The 18,726-nt window shown below is 52.8% G+C and overlaps 9 protein-coding genes across 9 annotated transcripts; 2 read left to right on the top strand and 7 right to left on the bottom strand.

The window, feature by feature from the left end:
- Positions 1 to 168: 168 nt before the first annotated feature.
- On the bottom strand, positions 169 to 3,058 carry POSPLADRAFT_1072139 (hypothetical protein). The gene is made up of 11 exons (XM_024482490.1): positions 2,909 to 3,058; positions 2,377 to 2,528; positions 2,175 to 2,279; positions 2,056 to 2,121; positions 1,941 to 1,994; positions 1,732 to 1,862; positions 1,646 to 1,676; positions 1,489 to 1,595; positions 1,109 to 1,430; positions 485 to 1,054; positions 169 to 434 (listed from the first exon to the last, which is right to left on the bottom strand). The coding sequence occupies exons 1-11, from the start codon at positions 3,051 to 3,053 to the stop codon at positions 411 to 413; spliced, it is 1,707 nt and encodes a 568-aa protein (XP_024343797.1). The 5' UTR covers positions 3,054 to 3,058; the 3' UTR covers positions 169 to 410.
- Positions 3,059 to 3,660: 602 nt separating this feature from the next.
- POSPLADRAFT_1051160 (hypothetical protein) lies at positions 3,661 to 4,674 on the top strand (the record flags this gene model as incomplete). The annotated part of the gene is made up of 8 exons (XM_024480129.1): positions 3,661 to 3,697; positions 3,753 to 3,777; positions 3,840 to 3,898; positions 3,960 to 4,020; positions 4,074 to 4,101; positions 4,158 to 4,163; positions 4,213 to 4,489; positions 4,544 to 4,674. 8 exons carry the CDS (start codon positions 3,661 to 3,663, stop codon positions 4,672 to 4,674), a joined length of 624 nt encoding a protein of 207 aa, XP_024343796.1.
- A 214-nt stretch (positions 4,675 to 4,888) lies between these two features.
- Positions 4,889 to 8,224, bottom strand: POSPLADRAFT_1068316 (hypothetical protein; the record flags this gene model as incomplete). The annotated part of the gene is made up of 7 exons (XM_024482292.1): positions 4,889 to 5,571; positions 5,622 to 5,942; positions 5,992 to 6,302; positions 6,361 to 7,057; positions 7,107 to 7,337; positions 7,396 to 7,722; positions 8,186 to 8,224. The coding sequence occupies 7 exons, from the start codon at positions 8,222 to 8,224 to the stop codon at positions 5,125 to 5,127; spliced, it is 2,373 nt and encodes a 790-aa protein (XP_024343795.1). The 3' UTR covers positions 4,889 to 5,124.
- A 1,048-nt stretch (positions 8,225 to 9,272) lies between these two features.
- POSPLADRAFT_1110727 (hypothetical protein) lies at positions 9,273 to 10,020 on the top strand (the record flags this gene model as incomplete). Its single annotated transcript, XM_024483366.1, has 5 exons — positions 9,273 to 9,402; positions 9,454 to 9,544; positions 9,609 to 9,685; positions 9,760 to 9,854; positions 9,913 to 10,020. Coding segments are annotated over 5 exons (501 nt in total), but the record flags the coding sequence as incomplete, so codon positions are not given.
- A 466-nt stretch (positions 10,021 to 10,486) lies between these two features.
- Positions 10,487 to 11,205, bottom strand: POSPLADRAFT_1128839 (hypothetical protein; the record flags this gene model as incomplete). Its single annotated transcript, XM_024483779.1, has 2 exons — positions 10,487 to 10,542; positions 10,812 to 11,205. The coding sequence occupies 2 exons, from the start codon at positions 11,203 to 11,205 to the stop codon at positions 10,487 to 10,489; spliced, it is 450 nt and encodes a 149-aa protein (XP_024343793.1).
- Positions 11,206 to 12,317: 1,112 nt separating this feature from the next.
- On the bottom strand, positions 12,318 to 13,026 carry POSPLADRAFT_1042286 (hypothetical protein; the record flags this gene model as incomplete). The annotated part of the gene is made up of 4 exons (XM_024478076.1): positions 12,318 to 12,358; positions 12,513 to 12,579; positions 12,695 to 12,783; positions 12,870 to 13,026. 4 exons carry the CDS (start codon positions 13,024 to 13,026, stop codon positions 12,318 to 12,320), a joined length of 354 nt encoding a protein of 117 aa, XP_024343792.1.
- Positions 13,027 to 14,118: 1,092 nt separating this feature from the next.
- Positions 14,119 to 14,673, bottom strand: POSPLADRAFT_1051156 (hypothetical protein; the record flags this gene model as incomplete). The annotated part of the gene is made up of 3 exons (XM_024480128.1): positions 14,119 to 14,385; positions 14,419 to 14,592; positions 14,659 to 14,673. 3 exons carry the CDS (start codon positions 14,671 to 14,673, stop codon positions 14,119 to 14,121), a joined length of 456 nt encoding a protein of 151 aa, XP_024343791.1.
- A 748-nt stretch (positions 14,674 to 15,421) lies between these two features.
- Positions 15,422 to 16,922, bottom strand: POSPLADRAFT_1130477 (hypothetical protein; the record flags this gene model as incomplete). Its single annotated transcript, XM_024483959.1, has 7 exons — positions 15,422 to 15,453; positions 15,642 to 15,699; positions 15,741 to 15,987; positions 16,185 to 16,220; positions 16,272 to 16,372; positions 16,715 to 16,855; positions 16,884 to 16,922. The coding sequence occupies 7 exons, from the start codon at positions 16,920 to 16,922 to the stop codon at positions 15,422 to 15,424; spliced, it is 654 nt and encodes a 217-aa protein (XP_024343790.1).
- Positions 16,923 to 17,817: 895 nt separating this feature from the next.
- On the bottom strand, positions 17,818 to 18,474 carry POSPLADRAFT_1051154 (hypothetical protein; the record flags this gene model as incomplete). The annotated part of the gene is made up of 2 exons (XM_024480127.1): positions 17,818 to 18,384; positions 18,436 to 18,474. 2 exons carry the CDS (start codon positions 18,472 to 18,474, stop codon positions 17,818 to 17,820), a joined length of 606 nt encoding a protein of 201 aa, XP_024343789.1.
- Between the last annotated feature and the right edge of the window lie 252 nt (positions 18,475 to 18,726).

The raw sequence follows: 18,726 nt of genomic DNA, 5'->3' as shown, positions 1-18,726 counted from the left end.
AGGGTTGAGGGACGCGCGACGCGACATTGACGCGTCCACGCATGCGCGCTTCAGGACCCTGATCACCACGAGTCCTATCCGAGGCTTGTCCGATGCCTAACAGCACTACTACGGCACATTCCAGACCGCTACCAACTATTACTGCCTACTACTAGCTAGCAAAGTTCGGTCGACGGATTGAATGCATTACAGCGTAGTCCGCGACGTAAGGAATCGCAATGAGCAGCGGAGAGGACAGGGGAGAGACGCGAGCGACAAGTAAGATGAAGAAAAAGGACACGCGCATCGCAGCAAGAGAAGGTTGGAATTACAATATTTACGGTGAACTGTGAAAGCACTTCAATAAGATAGCTGCAAGAACGTCAAATTTGAGACCGGACTCTGGTTTTTGGTGCTTGAGTTCTCACGGCTCACTGATGCGGCTTTTGAGACTGCTACGTTCTCGTCATTTCATGAACATCAGGTGCAGTTGCAGGCTACTCACCAAATATGCCATGAGCTGCTGATAGCCCGGCTGAGAGGCTGATGGCATGGAGTTCACACCAGGAATCGGCGGAGGTGGCGACGTCATCATCTGTTGCGGTGGCATATTGTACGGCATCTGCGGCATTGACACATGCTGATGGTGTTGCTGCTGCTGCTGCTGCTGCTGTTGGTGTTGAGCCTGACCGTTCTGCTGCAATAGCGCAAGCAGATTCGGCGGCAAGTTCGCTATAGCTGCTGCGGGAGGCTGGGGGGTCGAGCTCTGCGGCGGCATCGAGATTTGTGGTGGCATAGCCTGCTGCTGTGGCATTGGAGGGTAATGATTCGCATTTGGAGCAGATGGAAGTCCGTTCGGGGGGAAGGGACGATGTTGCTGTGGGGGCGGAGGCATTGGCGGTGATGCGTAGTACGGGTTAGGTACTGGTGGGGCCTGTCGCATTGGCGGCATCGGCGGGGGAGGTGCTGTCGTAGGAGTGGGTGTGTTCGAAGCCCCGCCGCCACCCTGTGGTTGTTTCAATGCCGCGAGCAATTGCTGCACCTTCTTCGCTTGCTCAAGCCGCTCATCTACGGGCTGCAGAGAATAATATTCAGTCACCTGGACCACTATAAGCATATTAGGATCTACCGGTGCGGGGGGTGGCTGCTGAGTAAATGGCGCAGGAGGTCCTCCGTAACTCGGAGGACCAGTAGGCCCGGGTGGGCCGGGAGGAGCTGAGGCTCCATACCCTCCATCTTGCCTGTTGTCAAAGCCGTCATCAAAGCCACGGCCTCTGCCACGGCCGTAGTCGTCGTAAGATCGTCCACGATCACGGTCACGGCCCCAATCGCTCTTGCGTTCCCAGTCATCGCCCCCAAAACTGCCGCGACCCCTCCCACGTCCTCCACGTCCGCCTCCCCTACGGCCACGGGATTGTGGTTCATCCCACTCACGGCCGCGGTCAAATCCTCTGCCATCGTGGCTAGTTTAGCATCGATCGGAGGAATCATTTCTGGCAGAAAACTTACCGAGGCGACGGATTGTGGCTTTCCTCTGGATCGACAGCAAAAACGATGTCCATAACGCCATCCTGCAAACCTTGATGGCGTAGTCTGTCGTGAGCTTCGTCGCATGCCTGGACATATATTAATTACAAATAAGACGTGAAAGTCAGTACGGGCTCACTCTTGTATCGTAGAATTCTACATATCGCTGGCTGATGCGACGAACCTGTCAGCTTGCACGCTATAGATAGGATACCATTGACATACTCGTTGCGTTCATTGATTGGTCGGACAGACTTAACATCTCCGAACTGTTGAAACTTACGACGGACTTCATCATCGTTGATTAATTGTCCGCTTGCTGAGTTTCTTAACGTGACGATTAAAGTGCCTTGCAACTATGTTGAAGAAACGAGCGCGGCAGAGACGCATTCACCGTTACGCGTGTTCCTGTGAATTGGGGAGATGTCGCTTACCTGATTCTTATCTGCGCCTCGGTCGTCTCGAGGTAGGGAGTAATGGACATCGATCTGGATTGACACATGTACCCTCAGACTCACGATCAAATACATCTTCTGAATGGTTGCTTACAGGCCGTCCGCTGATCTCCGAACCCTGAAGACGGTCTCTTGCACGTTCTGCGGCACGCAAGTCATACTGCCCGTATATGGATCAACTGAGTCATTGAGGGAATTTGTGCATTCACTTACGTATGTCACGAAGACCATGCCTCGGTTCGCGATTAAATCAAAAAAAGTGCGAATCTCGCCGTGCTCCTCAAATAATCTTCGGACATCGTCACTGTTTGTCTCATACTGCGTAAAAAGACGATATTGTCAGTTTATAACTCCGACGGGGCCACAATAATAGCCGAGTTGTTCGAATCCTTGTGACCATGGAATTGTGACTCGCCTTGATGTTGCGAATGAACAATGTACGACATGGACGCTCTCGCTGGATGCGCTCCTCAATGATGGAGTCATGCACCTTATCATCCCGTTCACGTCGTGGGAACTTCTTAGGCGGACGGCCCCCAAAGGCTCCCTGACCGTACCCTGCATCGTCTGACAAGAAAATCGGTGGATGTGAGAACGTGTCCTTCGAATATACCACAGCATCAGGCGGAGCATATAAGGACTTAGCACGTGTACTCGCTTGAATGCGATAACATGCAGACGTAGCGAATCGGCCCTGAACAGCGCTAACGACTTCGCTAGGTGTTGATGCAAAAGAACAGTCGCACTTCTGACTTCAGCGGATATCCCGGAATCCTAAATCACCGCGCAAGGAAGTTCCTAGAACGAGCTCACGGAGCGAAGTGCGATGGCCGACTCAGAACGTAAGTTTGACAAGAATGCTCAGTGTGGCATCTGGTGCCTAACGTGCCTCAGTTCGAGACCGCACAGCTCCATCTGCCAATTCCAACGTGATGTCCGAAGCGCACCTTCAAAGTCCCCATATCCCTGATTTAAGCGACTAGTAGGATCTGTGGGGGAGCCATATTGACCAGACACCGAAGCACTGAAGTTGCCATTCTGATAGAAAGCCTCTTGCGTGGGCGCCGAGTCGTAATTATTGTAACCTCCCATGTCGGCTTGAGGGGGACCTTGATCAAAGGAGCCTGCATTTGCTTCATAATTCCCATATCCTCCTCCTCCCCCGCCGCTGCCGCCGCCGCTTCCGCGACCACGGCCATATCCCCCTCTTCCTCGGGGCGCTCCGCCCCTATTATCGAAGCGGTGTGATCTATCAGGGCCAAATCCGTTGGGAGGACCGCCCCTGCGTGGGGAGGGGTTTTCGAACGAGCCCCCATAGGGATGATGCCGGTTCATATTCTCAGCGAATTCTTGTTCTTGAGTTGAATCAGGCTAGGATTAGCTGTGACTCAGTGATGTGGCCGAAGTACCAGAACGAAGCTCAGGACAATGTAGACACGCTTTGGCACTCGCAGTGTGCAGTGGTGTCACGACCTTACCCTTGACGCAGCGAAAGATGCAGACAGCCAGCAGTATGCGGTGACGAGGGAAAGTAAGGTGGTGGTTGGAGCGAGGAGCGATAGCAAAACTTCGTCGCCCACGACGGTTGGGTAGGGTGGGAATCCCCTTCCATTCTTGGCCATTGCCTCACCTCCACTGACGCTGCGCGTCGAAGGCGTATCACTCCTGCAAGTCTCCAGTCTTCTTGTTCCCCTTTGCCATGTCCAAACAACTGCAGTTCAAGCTTGTCCTGCTCGGTGAGCGATCTCAAATATGCGCTGACGGCGGCCGCTCACCTCGTGCGCCGTCCAGGCGAGTCTGCCGTCGGGAAGTCCAGGTATGGCGCCGGAATGCACACGTTGGCTTCTGAGCTCAGACATGTGCCCCGCAATGGATTAGTTTGGTGTTGCGTTTCGTGAAGGACCAGTTCGATGACTATCGAGAAAGTACTATTGGAGGTATGCACTCTTGGCTCCTTCATGATTCACTACGGCGCGGCTCAGTGGCATTGTTACGTAGCCGCGTTCTTGACCCAGACTGTCACGCTGGACGACCAAACAACCGTGAAGTTTGAGATATGGTATGTGCACCAATAGTGTTTTGAGAAATTTGGATATCATGTGCAAATGTCAGGGACACTGCTGGACAGGAGCGATACAAGGTACGTAGCTCGCAATTACCTCAGGCGACCGACATAGTATTGATTGAGATATATAGAGTCTCGTACGTATGGCACTCGACTACTGATGCTTTTAACTGACTATCTTTGAAGGCACCGATGTACTACCGTAATGCCAACTGCGCGGTGGTTGTATACGACATCACGCAAGCTGCGTCACTCGAGAAGGCACGATCTTGGATTCGTGAGCTGCAGCGTCAGGCGGATCCGTCCATTGTGATTGCACTGTGTGGCAACAAAGCCGACTTGTCTGCACGGCGTCAAGTTTCGGAGGAAGAGGCGAAGAAGTACGCCGAGGAGGAGGGGCTCATGTGGGCCGAGACTAGCGCGAAGACCGGAGAGGGTGTGCAAGAGATCTTCACTGCAATCGGTCAGTCACGGCCTCGTTAATGTTCGTTCGCATTATCTCACATGCGAATTACAGCCAAGAAGCTACCTCAGAATGCTCCACCATCTGCAAGAGGGGGCAGGCCAGGCACATCGGCACGGACGGGCGTGGATCTCACCAAGCAGGCGACTGGTGCCCCGGGTCAGAACGAGCCTTGCAACTGCTGAAGCATCTTTTTGATGGCTTGATATCGCTCGTTCCGGTGCGAATGACATCTGGCGCGTCCTACCTGGAGTGTCCTCTCATTTTCATTCCCTCCTGAGGTCCCGTTTGTTCTTGCTAGAGGCCTTGCTTTCTGACGTTGTTCTGTGTATTACATTGTTTTTCCGCACGCCTGCTGTCAGTAACATATGGACATGTTTCTTTCCCGCATGAGAACGCAAAGGAGAGAATTGATACGCCGAGCACCTGCAGGAAGGATACTCATACGCATGCGAATGACTATTGACACAGTGTTGGTCCAAACAGAAGGAGGTATCTACGGAGCCCGTCCGTAGACAGGCATACTCGCCATGGTTAAAACTATAAGTTACCACAAGCCCAAGATGCAGAGTCCGGCAATTGTTACAGCTTGAAGCAGTAAGGGATCACCACGTATGGTAAACGAGTGACGATACCTAAGGAGAAACCAGTAAACCTCGGTCCGATACGCTCGCAAGGCCCGTCTCGACGAAATCTGCGACTGCTTGATCCTCCTCGAAGCTGTACGCATGCACTTGATACCGTAGCATCGCCTCTACCGTATCGAACCATGTCTCACGTTTCGCAAAGTTGATGAGCAAAGCCGACCTGTCGGATGAGACAACAGTGTCCGGGATCTGGTCGCGGAACTGTGCGAGGTCTGTCAGATACATCTCGATAGCTGGCACACAGGAGCCGTCGACGGATTGCTGAAGAGATCGATAGGCGGTGGCATTCCCAGGCGAGTCCAGTAGTGTGAGCGAGTCGAGGTGCGTCCCACGGGGAACTTGCGCCCATAGCAGTTGCAACCCGGCAACGGAAGGATCCGAGAGCCCAGCAGCGATGGCGCCCATAGAGGATAAATTGCCCAGAAATTTGCACGCCTGCGGTAGTGCATGAGCTACATCATCAACCAACCAAGCATCTGCCCTACCTCTGCTACTTTGATCCAGAAGTTAAGTGTTTCGGCCTTTCTGCCGAAAGCCTCCACATTCAAGATGCTGGATTTCACCCAAGCTGCGAGTCGGTCCTTTGTCGCGAGGAAGGCAGATAGATTGGGGGCAGCGTCACCGACGCCACGTTTGATCCAATTGAGACATTCTCTTGGCCGAATCCTGGCATACAGCCTGTGTTCATAGAGGCACAAGAAACGCGCGACCAGCGTTGGCTCCATCCGCACGAAATCACTCTTCGATGCCTTGCGCTTCTTCCGTCTGACCGATGGTGGATTGAATGTAGACGGCTCAACAACACCCTGGGCTTGTGTTAACATGATGTCGCGTGTTAACGACTAGAATACTCACCTGCCGCTGCAGATGTTCGAGCATTGCATGCGCCTGGTACGCAAAAGGGTACGACGAGCGGACAGATGCGAGGAAGTCGACCAGACGATGGACTATATGAGGATCGTCTCGAAGCATGCCATACTCCTCATACCACAGCCTGAAGACCTCGAGAACGCGTCTTTGTGATGGCTCGAGTGCTTGTTGACGAGAGCCCTCGGGCTGACTCATGTAGAAGCGGCTCAGGAGAGATATGAAAACCTCATCTGACGTGGCGAACGTGTTGAAGGTCATGAGAAACACTCGCTGGAACCTGCGCTGGACAGCAGGATCTACGCGCCTTGTCAGTTGCCCTCGTCATTCTGCCTATTAGTCGACCCGTCAACTCACCGACAGCGTCATCAGCGAGGTGTTTCAGCAGAGCGCGGAGGGATCCGGCAATGACGCTCCCGTCGTCCCTTCGCTGTAGCTCATGATAAATGTCGACCAGCGACTCCGGCGTCACAGGCGCTGCGGCGCTGCAAGGCGATATGACCTGCTGCATGCTATTCTCATCGTCTTCGCTTTGCTCTAGCAACCCCGGGAGGGATTTCACCGCGCCCGCGCTCGCCAGCGAATCCAGCGATTCGGACATCGCGGGACTGCATAGGAAGTTGTCCAGCTCCTCCACCGACTTCGACTCGAACATCACCGTCAGCCGACTCAGCGAAGACCGATCGTCGATGAGCACCGGCCGGCGGCGGAGGTGTCGGCTCACAGCGGGAGTGCTGGCAGGGTCCGAGTAGCTTCGTATATGCTCCGTCTCCTTCAACTCCAGGTGACGGTCGACGGGCACCGAGTGCCGCTCCGAGATGGGGGACGGCTTCAGCTTCGGACTGGACTTCTTCCTTGTTGGCGTTGGGACGACCTTCTCTCGCGCGGGTTGCGGAAGCTGCATGTCTATCTTGCTAGGACCAGCACCCCCACTGGGCGAGATTTCAGAGTCGGAAAGCAAGCCATCGATGCCTTCGTGGGGCGGGACGAGCGGGCTGAAGATCGACGCAGCTTCTTTGACGTCGGAGCCCGTAAAGAGCTTGATAACAGGCGCCTGGAATGATATGAGATGCAACCGAGATTCATTGAACAAAGGCACGGACCTGATCGCTTTCCGTAAGCCAGTTGTAGCTCATCTCTGTTGCTGGAGAGGCCACAAACATATGATGCCCACTTGGCAGGCCCGCTGGGCTGTGGAGCATTTCGTCGCGCACCCCGGTTTCCTTGCAGGAGGACCGCAGTTTGTGCGCCACCGTCTCGGAAATCGGTTCTACGAATGAGCTGGGTATCCATCCCACACGATCATCCCCTGGCCGGGCGGCAGCCCACCATCCCTGCACAATCGGCGAAGTCGGTCTTTAGGTTTAGCACAAGTGGATCACAGACACCTACCGTCTCCTCGCGCTTCACAACGTCGAGGACGTCGTTCTTCCTGAATGACAACTGGTCCGGATCCTCCGCGTCGAAGTCATACATGCACAGAACATGGAAGACTTCAGGGCTGAACGGCGTGTCAGCCATAGTCGTAGCGTCGCTCGTATGAGCAGAAGGCAATGAGGACGACGGAGAACATAATGCTTTGCGGTAGCTGGACAGTGATGAATCGATCCACAGACGGGGCAGTGGACCGCCTCGCCGCAAGGACTGTGCGCGCGAGACAGCAGCCATTTGGTGGAACGCAGGCGCCGGGCTGTCGGGTCTGGGGCGATGGTCGGAGGTCTACTCAACAATCGAATCCGCCGGGCAGTCAGAGGACCGAGGTGCATGCACAGCGCATAGCACTGTGCGGACAGGCGGTGTACGAGCGCAGGGGAGAGAAGAAGCCGGACAGTCACCGGGAATTGGACTCGAGGCTTATTCTTCCGGTGGCTGAAAGTGTCCAGACCGGACGGCGTAGATAATCCGCGGGAGGATTGCAACCATCACTGATCTTGGCGGCTCGCGGACCTGATCGCAGAGAAATCTAGGAACCGTTGATCGAGGCTAGCGCGTTTTTGTCTTGTCGCAATGCCGCGTTGTGCCGCGTCCAATTCGTGTCTCCGGAGAGCAAGCCGTCATTGAGGGGTGCATAGACAGACACTTGCAAGTGAGGATGAGTAGACAATCTTCAAAGAGAATACACAGCTTTACTACGGCTGCCCGATACATCAACACCTGATTGAAGCATTCGAATACTACAAACCATCAGGTGCAGTGGGGCATGGGCCGCCGGGAACATCATGGTTTTCGGAATATCACCGTGACAATGGCGTATAGTTACACTCGACTAAGCCTTAGGATCGGTATGTATGCGGGCGCACCAGATGTTCCGGATCTTGGAGTGTTGACATGCTATTTCATACGCACACCGGATCGCAGCAGTTGCTGGGACAATGCAGTGGCAATCAAATCTATTGCGTCAGAGGCTTACTCGTGATGTCAGACTCGGTGCATACGCCGCAGGAAAAAATGAGTATCACACACTGTAGCTAAAACGGCTTCAATGAGATATCTCTGGATCTGCCCAAGCTGTCCACATTCAGACACACTGCTGTCGATAGACACGAGCTTATCTGCAGCGCGTTCAGTGGGGTGCTACGGCAAGAAGCCGTTCTCACGATCCGAGGGAATATGCAGGAGGCAAGATCCCAGTGTTGTTTCTCTGTCTTCATCAGTTACGAAGAACACTGCCTATCACAGGTGAGCCCGTGCGCGTGATCAGCCAAACGTAGGTAGAGCAACATACGCATCCGCAGATATAGAACCATCCCCTCGTGGGCTCCTGCATGCCTCAACGATGTATAGACGTGCTGTTGATGTACGACCGTCTGGACCCATGTGTCTCACGCGGTGGTCATGTGTATCGAAGACTCAGTGCTCCTGTGGCCATTGATAGATTCAATGTTTATTAGATGTAAGAAAGCCGCTAGATGATAAATTGTGGACGGTGTCCGGCAGATGTACATGTGGGGGTGGGGAATGGAGATAAAGAGGTGCAGAATGAAATGTGAGATGGCGACGGTGGGATCAAAGCGCTTCCTCACATCGAGATCACTCCGGCAAACGCCGAATCGTGATCGGGATGGCGTAACCGATCCAATTGAGGCTTCAGCAGCCCGTGTTCCTCATCTACCAACTCAAGCATGGCTCCGTGGGTTTCAGCAAAGGCCAAGGCGAGCCGTAGTAGTAATCATTGCACACGCAAATCTTACCACAGGCTGTACAGGTCCAGCTCCGGTACACTCACCCGTCGCGGCGTTCTACTACCTACTCTGATCCAGCCGGCTTGCAGATTGGCCGTGCAGAGGCTGCGCACACTGCAGGAGAAGAAGACCGCACAGGCAAAGGCCGCGAGACGGGACATTGCACTGCTTTTGGAGAAGGAGAAGATTGAGACCGCAAGGATCAAGGTCGAGAATAGTACGTCTGCCCATTCACCACAATGTATCAGAACGCTTGACCCTGCCTCAGTCATTCATGAAGATATCTACGTTGAGCTCCTTGAGCTTCTCGAGCTCTACTGCGAGCTCTTGAACTCCCGGTTTGGGCTCCTGGATCAGAAGTGCGTCTATCCTTGCATGATACCCGTCTTATGACACCTTACGACCCGCCTCTACATTTAACAGTACCCGTGAGCCAGATCCCGGTGTCAGTGAAGGCGTCTGCAGCGTGATATACGCTGCGCCACGGACAGAACTCAAAGGTCAGCAGCACTCGACCCCCGGTGTATCACGGACGATGCTGACGACACCCTGACGTCTGATTCGTGATGAACAGAGCTGCACATCCTTAGGGACATGCTCATGCACAAATACGGTCGTGACTTCTCTATTGCAGTGATGGAGAATCGCGACAACTGCGTCAGCGACCGGGTGCGTGGTCCTCCGGCGCCGTCATAAATCAACTCTTGTATCCTGACTTCGTGGGCAGATTGCGAAGAAGCTGAACGTGTTTACACCGTCATCAGAGCTGGTAGATGCGTACTTGTCGGAGATAGCGAAGGGGTACGGCGTTAACTGGGCCCCTCCCGCCGCTCCGGCGGCTGAGGGAGACGACGACGACGGTGATGGAGATGTGAAGGTCAGAAGCGCCAGACTGGCCATGGAAACACCCCGATTGATGAACCCTGTAGGAACCCGCAAAAGAGAAACGCTCGTCCAGCCCTCTGCCTGTAGACGCTGCTGCCATCTCGGCGGAAGCAAGGAGCGCGGGCGTTCGGACGCCGAAGCTCCCTGAGCTGCCGCCAACGGAGGACGAAGATGCACCCCCAGAGAAGGCGAAGCCAGCGGAGGAGGAGCTGCCGCCACCGCAAGAAGACGAGTTCGAGGCACTGGCAAAGAGGTTTGAAGCTCTCAAGAAGCGCTGACGCTCGTCAGGAATGAAGATGTCTCTGCGGACTTTATGTATTTTGGAAGATGTGTAACACATCTGTATCATATGCACTTCTTTTTGCGAAAGCGTCAATGTGCATCTCTTGTGCAAAAAGGTGGCGCTTTCTTGAGCACTATGCAATGCCAGACTGTACTTCAACTGCCTTCTGGACGCCAGGACGTGCCCCTGCTGATCGTCGTCAGAGTAGGAATATACAACTACAATTATCCGTTCAAAGCCGGAAGAATCTCAACGACGCTTCATTTGAATCACCTTTGTCTGTCTATACATGAAGGTCCATGAACGGAGAAGGCGACAATTTCGCACACAAGATATTATCCGAGCACAGCACAAGATAATTTGGAACACCTTCAACCCCGAGTCCCTAAGCGCATAGCGAACAGATCAAATCGGCATTAGCAGTGACAGCGGATCTCACGGCAGAATGTTGAACTCACCTTCCCAGTCTTCGCCAACCCTCAGGTCGGGCACAACGTAGCATTGAATCCCCTCCTGTACATAGCTCCGCGTTGTCGACACGATGCGGTCTTCGGTTCGATTGTTGGTATAGAAGTGGTCCACGACCACGGGATTGTAGGAGCGCAAGAGGGGGACGCTGCCGCAGATCTGTGTCTCGTAGACATATGCCGCTACGCCTTGGTCCGTGTAGCCTTTTTGCGTGGTAAACTCGTCCCGCTCTGTCGCGTTCGTCGTGTAGAAATTATCGTTCCCGGTCGCCGACGAGTAATATTTCAGGTGGTACAGCGGAACCGTCGCCCCAACCTGGATCATGAAGGCCCCGCCGACGTGGCCCCGCGACTGATAGCCGTATAGGCGGACCTGTTCCTCCATATCGGTGGAATTGATGGAATAGTAGTTGTCTGTTTATTCTGGATTGTAAGCGGTAAGGAGGGGAACTGAGTGGGCTGCATTGGCGCACGACGACCACTCGACACTCTAAGAGACCGTCGTCAGACAAAATGTCAAAGGGGTGCAGGTCATGAGTAAATCGGCGGAACACACCTGGGTAATCGACATCTTGTTTCTCGGGATGCGGGGGATGAGGAAAGCCGAGACCACACCGCAGCCTTTATATCTAGCGTAAGACTGAACGCCTAGACACTCTTGAAATCTATGAGACAGTGCATGCCGATTAGTGACAGTCGGGCCCTTTTCCAAGGCATTGAATGGGCGTGTTTCGCTTGCCACTGTAGTCACCTCTCGCCCTCCTCTGACATCCAGGAATGCAGTATACAGTATCCGCGTTCACGACATGATACAGCTGCGCTCATCGGCTCCGAGTCGTCTGAATAAATACGAGTTCCCGACGAGACATTTGCATAAACGGCAATGCAGCCAATGCGGTGGCACTCGGTCTCGCACCAACCATCATATTACAAAGAGGCAAACTGACTTGAGTGACTTAGTGCCAAAGATCTCATTATGTCGGTGCTTGAAGTCCTCCGAGGACGTAGAGTCGACAGAGCTGCATCAGTGAACGTCAGCCTCTCCTCGAACAATGTAGGTCATGCTCACAGTTACAGATCAATGTCTAAATAATCATTGCTCATGGCATGACCTGACAGAATTGTAACAATGAATCAGGATCGTAATGGCCCTCAAACGCATTGTAAACTTGTCCTCCTGTCCATGAAAGTATCGTGTTCATCTCTAATGTTAGATACTTTATCCAGCGCACTGTTCAGGCTGGCCGAATGTTATCGGATACTGTTTTCCAGGAACCTCACCGCTGTAAGGGTTACTTTACGACGCTCTCTGGATGGGAGACGTCTTATATTTTCTGCAATACAGCTGGCCATATAAGTACGATAAACTTGAGGGGCCAGTGGATTGAGAAACAGTCCCGGCCTAATAGTAAATCGTTGCATCAGCCCGTTTGCCTCCACTATTCAATAACATAAGCCGAAATCTGTAGCGACGCCAAATCACTTGGCATTGACACTTTAGGGCTTAAGATCCGGAGAGCTGCTCCATTCCTGCTGTCCTGATGAGAAGGATGATAGCGCAACCGCCACCTACTAAACGGGCATGTTACGGCTCCTATTTGGTAGTTACTAGTGATTTCGTAGGAGGTGTGGCCATCGACTCACAAATACTCCATTGGTGAAGCCAGGAAAGCTACTAGGAGGCTGACTTACTAGCTTCCGGTCGTCGCGGGCCCCAAGCTATTTCGGATGAGCCACGCTCCAACTCAAAAAAGGCTGTCTATAGTTTGTTCGTTTCAATGAGAACTATATGTGGATCGACTGTCATCCATGTCCGTTAATTGTTAGCAACGCAGACTACACAGGAAGTTGGAAATTACTGCACCATCACTGACAATGACAAGGCTCAAGGAAAAACTGCTGTCCGCGGCGTCCCGTTGGATGCGAACAGTGAAACCGCACGTGATCGCGACACCGCGCTTTCCTGAGGAATTTCCGGTGCCACTGTCCGATCTTCAGAGCTTCAGAACTTCAGAGCTTCAGAGATGGAACGAAGTACTCGAGACGCACCATGTACAAGAAACCCAGGTGAGTTTTCAATTGCGATGACTTGTGCTGTAGAGTGAGCCTCATTTCGTTTGCTCCCGTGTGGTCGTAAGCTTAGGCCATGCACCATTGTCTTCATCCATTGGCTCTGACCATCCGCCGTACGGTCATCTTGGTCCATGGCAGCCGGAACGAAGTGAAGGTTACTCGTGTATCATGTATAACCCGACTCCTTACATGGGCGATGTAGTCTCGCCAATAGCTACTAATCACCTGCAGTAGCGAAGTTGTGTACCAATGAATTACATCGGTCGGTACGGCAGGGCCGAACTTCGGTGATCTTGACCCGCCTTGCAAAGACCAAACATCGCAAACGCGGACATCATACTCAATGCGATTGTGAGGCACGAATGCTCACTCCTCTTTCTCCTCACTCAGTGGAATACAGTCGTCCTGCACCAGAGCGAAAAGCTGCGTTGAGCAACGGTCGCTCTTTATATCAGCACTGTTCACCGCCTTGCGCAGGGTCTTTATGTCCTCAGCCGTCAGCACAAATGTTTACGCTCTGGGTGTTCGGGATTGGTACGAAATCCGGGTGTTCCCCGAAGATCCACGCGAGTGCAATATGCGCACTCGTTGCGCTAGTTGTGAATGTGACAACAACAAATATCAGGCTATTCCGGAGATCTTCCGCAGAGAAGCGCGGCATACTCTTGACGAAGATGCGCCCTAATAGAAGAAAAAATTGGCGAAGGAGTCGCCGCCGCTGACTCAAGAAGACGAATGAAGTAGATTTGAGACTCTCGAGAAGCGCTGACGCGGGTCTTTCGTCGAAATGAACATGCAGCTTACCAGTGTGATGTGCATTCTCTACAAAAGCGACAATCCGGTGTACGTTTACTGTGTAAGGAGGTAACGCTCCCTCGGGTATCATGCAGTGGCAGACTACAGTTCAACAACGTCCTAGACGTAACGGGCTACTTCACAAATCGTCAAAAGAACACGGCCACGCGACTTTGAATGCAAGCTCAAAGCCGCAAATACATTTCAGCGACACTATTCGGTATCCGAGTACTGTTTATACATCAGAGCTTTGTACGATAGAGTCAACGGCGGTTCTGCCGACAATTTAATCTCCGAGCATGGCACAAGACAATTGAGAACGTTCTCCGAGCGCGAACTCTTGAACGTATGGCTAATAGATTGAATCAGCGTTAGCGGCGACAGCGGATCTCATAGCAGAGTGCTGAACTCACCTGCTTAATTTTGCTAATTAGTCGGTCGGGTCCGGCAGAACGTAACATGCGATCCCCTCCTCTACATAATTTTGCGTCGTCGCCGTGGTGTGGACCTCGGTTGGGTCGATGGTATAGAAATGGTCGTGGAGCACAGGCTGATAGAGGCGGTAGAGCGGGATGCTGCTGCAGATCTGTGTCGCATAGACATAGGCTGCTATGTTCTCGAACACGTAGCCGTTCGCGATGGCCTCCTCCCGCTCCGTCTCGCTGATGGTGAACAAGTCGTCATAAGTCGCAGGGTTCTAAAGGCGGTAGAACGGGAGCGTCGATGCCACCTGGGTCGTGAAGGCCCAGCCGGCGTCGCCTGTCGAGGTGTAGCCTTCATTAACAAGGGCATCCTCCATCAGGGCGACGGTGGTAGTGTAGTAGTGCGTATGTACTTGTGCATTGTATCCGCCATTGAAGGGAGCGGCGTAGGTGGCATTGCCGCACGACGACCATTCGAGACTCTGCAAAGCCCATGTCGGGAAGAGTGTCAGAGCGGTGTATGTAGAATGCAAGTCGGTACAACATACCTGGGTAATCGACATGTTGTTTCTCGGGATGCGGAGCGAGGAAAGCTGAGACCACACCCCGGCCTTTATATATATTGTAAGACTGAATGCCTAAACACTCCTGGACTCTCTGAAACCAGATCCACGGTCGTCTGGCAGCTGGACTTGTAGCTACGGGCTCTCCTTACCTCCGACTTCCAGAAAGTCAGGATCTGCGTTTCATTACACGATGGGTCCCTGATCGCCAGTATATCGAGTCTTCCATCGCAAAAGGTTGCACATGTTCTTGACAAGACGCGTCCATGCATGAACGTTCAACGTCTATGCAGCCAAAAGGGGCTACACTATTGCCGCGCTTTATGACGTCGGTGCTTAATATCCCCGGAGGATGTGGAGCTGTTTTGGTGAACGTCAGTCTCTCCTCAAGAGAAGTGACGCTCACAATGATCGCGTACCTCGATTAATTTTCATTGCCCGTGTCACAACCCGACAGTACTGCAACGATGAGTAACAATCGTTGTATGCCTTTTGAAGGAGCGGTGAACCTTGTCTTCCGGTCAATGATCGATCTGTGTGCGTTACCAATATTGGCCACCTGAATCTAACCCGGGACACTGTCCAGGCTGTCTATACATCATCAAATAGTAGTGCTTTCCAGAAACCTCACCATTGTACGCTCCGACTTGCTGCTGCTACTTGCCTGTGAAACGTCCTGCATTTGTATCAATTGAATTGACCAACGATGAGCATCAAGTACAACTCACGGAGTGGATGAGGTGAGTTTTCACTTGTCATATGTTACGTGCAACCCGTTTCCTGATCGAGGATGCAGTTCTTGTCAACAGCTATCTGGAGAGTTGAAAACATCTATAATTGTACAGATTCGATATGGTGCGGCCGAAGTTCGATGTCCTCGATGCGTTATTCATTATCACCGCTTTGCCAGTCGGAAGAGACACTGTAAAGGAGGTTGTGCTAGATTCGAAGCGTCCTTTACCACTCACTCGGTGGAATGCAGCCGTCTTGCATCAGGGCGAAGAACCACGTCGGGTAACGTTCACCCTTCATGTCAGCACCATTCATCTCCATGTGCAGAGTTTTACGTCCGAGTCATCGTTCAGCATGATTTCTGCGCTCTTCACGTTCTCCAGACGCCCGAGATTGGTATAGTCGGGATATTCCGCAAGGATCCACGCGAGTGCGATCTGCGCGCTCGAAGTTGCTCTGCACCTTGCCGCAACGGGTTTAAACGAGTTCACGAGCATCAGGTTGTTCTGGAAGTGCTCCGCAGAGAAGTGCGGCATAGTCTTGCGGATGTCACCGTCTTCGAAGTCTTCCGGTGACTTAATCCTGCCAAATTGTCGTGCTGTCTTGGCACATTCTGAAGGCCTGAAGCTTGAAGCTTGAAGTCTCGATATCCAGCGTAAAGGGTCTATACTCCATTTGACACGCAATGAGTTTGTCTCGAACCCCAGGGACGGCCTTAGCTCTCTTCAAGACATCGACGCTGCGAGCCGATGTACTTGATTTTTTCTTTCTCGACGTACAGCCGTTGCTTCTTCATCACAACTGACAGTGTTGACCTTGATGTCAACATCACGCACGTCACGCTTTTCCATGCAAATTACACACACCCCATTGGAACTTCGGGGTCGACATGGTAGGGACGCGAATCGACGGCACTGAATTCGGTCGGAGGGAAGATTTCCGCGCCCCGAACCCCTTGTGAGCCACCCTCAAATTATCTGTTCAATGTTCACCTGCAATCGCTCCTAGCGCTCATCGACATCAACAATGGCGCGATCGACCGTCTTGGTAGAGGCGGGCGAAAGGGAGCGCCACGCATGTGTGGCATGTCTCAAACGTTGACGCCACGGTCGGCGGCGTTGTAAAAACGAGCGTCGGCGTCGGGCGTAAATGAGCGAGCGCGAGGGTATATGGAAGCGGGCGTCGCGGGAAAGGATCAAATTGCGAAGCGGTTTGTCTCGTCCTCGGGGCGGGGAGGCAAACGCGCGAGGCAGATACATGCGAGAAGTCGACCTAATAAAGGTATTCCTTATCTAAGTAAGGTACGAACCAGGTACAGTAACAGCGTGCTGCAGCGTGGCACGTCGGCGAGCCGGAACTCGGGTATGTGCTCGCCCGGTTGTTCCAACACTTCCTCTTTGTCCGCCTTCGCATACAATACATCGCTGAAACCGGGAATATCATATGCTCCCTAGCATTCTGTACGGAGGTAGACTCACCCATGGCTCTGAACCCAATCGTGCTAATGATGGGGCCATTGGCACCGAGCTGACGAGTCAGGTAAACATTGACTGACATTGTGATTATGCTCGGTTATGTATTTCGGTCATAAGTCTAGGAGAGGTTGCTCTGTTCAACATTCATGGCAAAGCCCTTCCTCCGTTATATACAATACGCAAAGCCCTTCGCAACGAGCTCTTGGCACAAAGTGTGTTTACCACCAACGCCGAGGCTTCCCGGATGACACATGAACGTTCTACAGCGCATGTACGCGTAGACATACGACAGGGCGGTTTATGTTCCACATTCCCAGGTCACCGCCCGAACGCCGCGGTGTTTGTGATCGTCGAGCTAACAACTGAATCATCCTCCGTTATATTGTGCTGTACAGCCATGGATTGTGCCAGGAGCCCAGTGAATCTTATATCTGTATCGTAGATCGATTCGCTAGAAGACTCTTACGGGAAATGACGATAACGTGTATGTGGAGGTACATTACTGTATTTTGAGAAATCCCAACTGAGTCAATTGGGTGTATATAGTTGACGCAAGGCATTACGTTTCTATCCCAACCATTCTGACTGTTTGTTTTACCTCGTTCAGAAGCTGTTTTCTTGTGGGGTTGACATGAGGCTGCGAGCTGTCGTTGATGACCATCGAGATATATGGCCGGCTTCGTATCATCGAGAAATGTGGCATGGAGAGAGCTAGGAAGTGCCGACTCATGTGGTAACAAATCATATTCACGGGATACGCCAAAGGACAGTAAGCGGAACCGCATGCTGAGAACATCTCCTCAAGTACTTAACACTCTCGACGAGAGTTCAAGACATTCAACCCTGAATATGCGTACGTACTGCACAGAAGAACACGACGTTTCGTCAGTGAAAGCATTAATGAGCCAAATAACTTCGCTCGCCTATCGATTTGATTTCAAGCTTTGTCTGGCAACACGTAACAGGCGATGCCCTCTTCCGTATAGCCATCCGACTTGGCTGCGTTCACCCTCTCGCTCGCCGATATGGTGTAGAAATGGTCGATGACGGCAGCGTTATAGAGGCGGTAGAGCGGGATGCTGCCGCAGATCTGCGAATCGTACACATAGGCTATGATGCTCTCGAAAACATAGCCATCCTTGGCGACGGCCGTGTCCTTCTCCAACTCGGATGTCGTGTAGAAATGGTCTAGGGCCGTCGGCTGGTACAGGCGGTAGAGCGGGATCGTCGCCCCCACCTGGGTCTTGAAGACGTAGCCGGCATTGCCCTCGGCCGTGAAGCCGAGGTCAGCCACGGCGTGTTTCATCTCGGCAGCATCGGTAGTGTAGAAATGATCGGTCCACTTCGGATTGTAGGCGCGAAGGAAAGGGATAGCGTCGTGAGGGTTGCCACATGCGGGATCCGGCTTGGGTTTACAGTGGGAACCAGAGTCACAACCACACTTCGGCGCGCATTGACAGCCATCCGAAGGGCAGTTGCATTCGGTCTTGCAGCGGCAGGTGTCCTGCTCACATATGTTAGTAAAAGGGTGAAAGGGAGACTTGTCATTGCGTACAGTCATGTCTAGACTCGAGTATTGGGGAACTGATGACATTCCTGCGCCGACGACCCACCTTTTATTCACCCCGGGCGGCTCTCTGGCTACGCTTAGCAGTCGCTAGGGATGTCGGTACATGCTGAGCCCGGGTGGTCAATGAATCGAAGAAGGAACCACAACATGGAAGAGTGGCCCATAGACAGACGTGACGTATTCCCCTCAGGACCATCACTGATCTCTTGACTGATGTGTGGCCGTCCATAGTGAAGTACGCACAACACGTCGACGTACATTGGCCATGATTAGCGT

Source organism: Postia placenta (genome assembly GCF_002117355.1).
Source record: "Postia placenta MAD-698-R-SB12 unplaced genomic scaffold POSPLAscaffold_1, whole genome shotgun sequence".
Classification (NCBI taxonomy): domain Eukaryota; kingdom Fungi; phylum Basidiomycota; class Agaricomycetes; order Polyporales; family Adustoporiaceae; genus Rhodonia; species Rhodonia placenta.
This window is presented reverse-complemented; position numbering and strand designations above follow the sequence as displayed.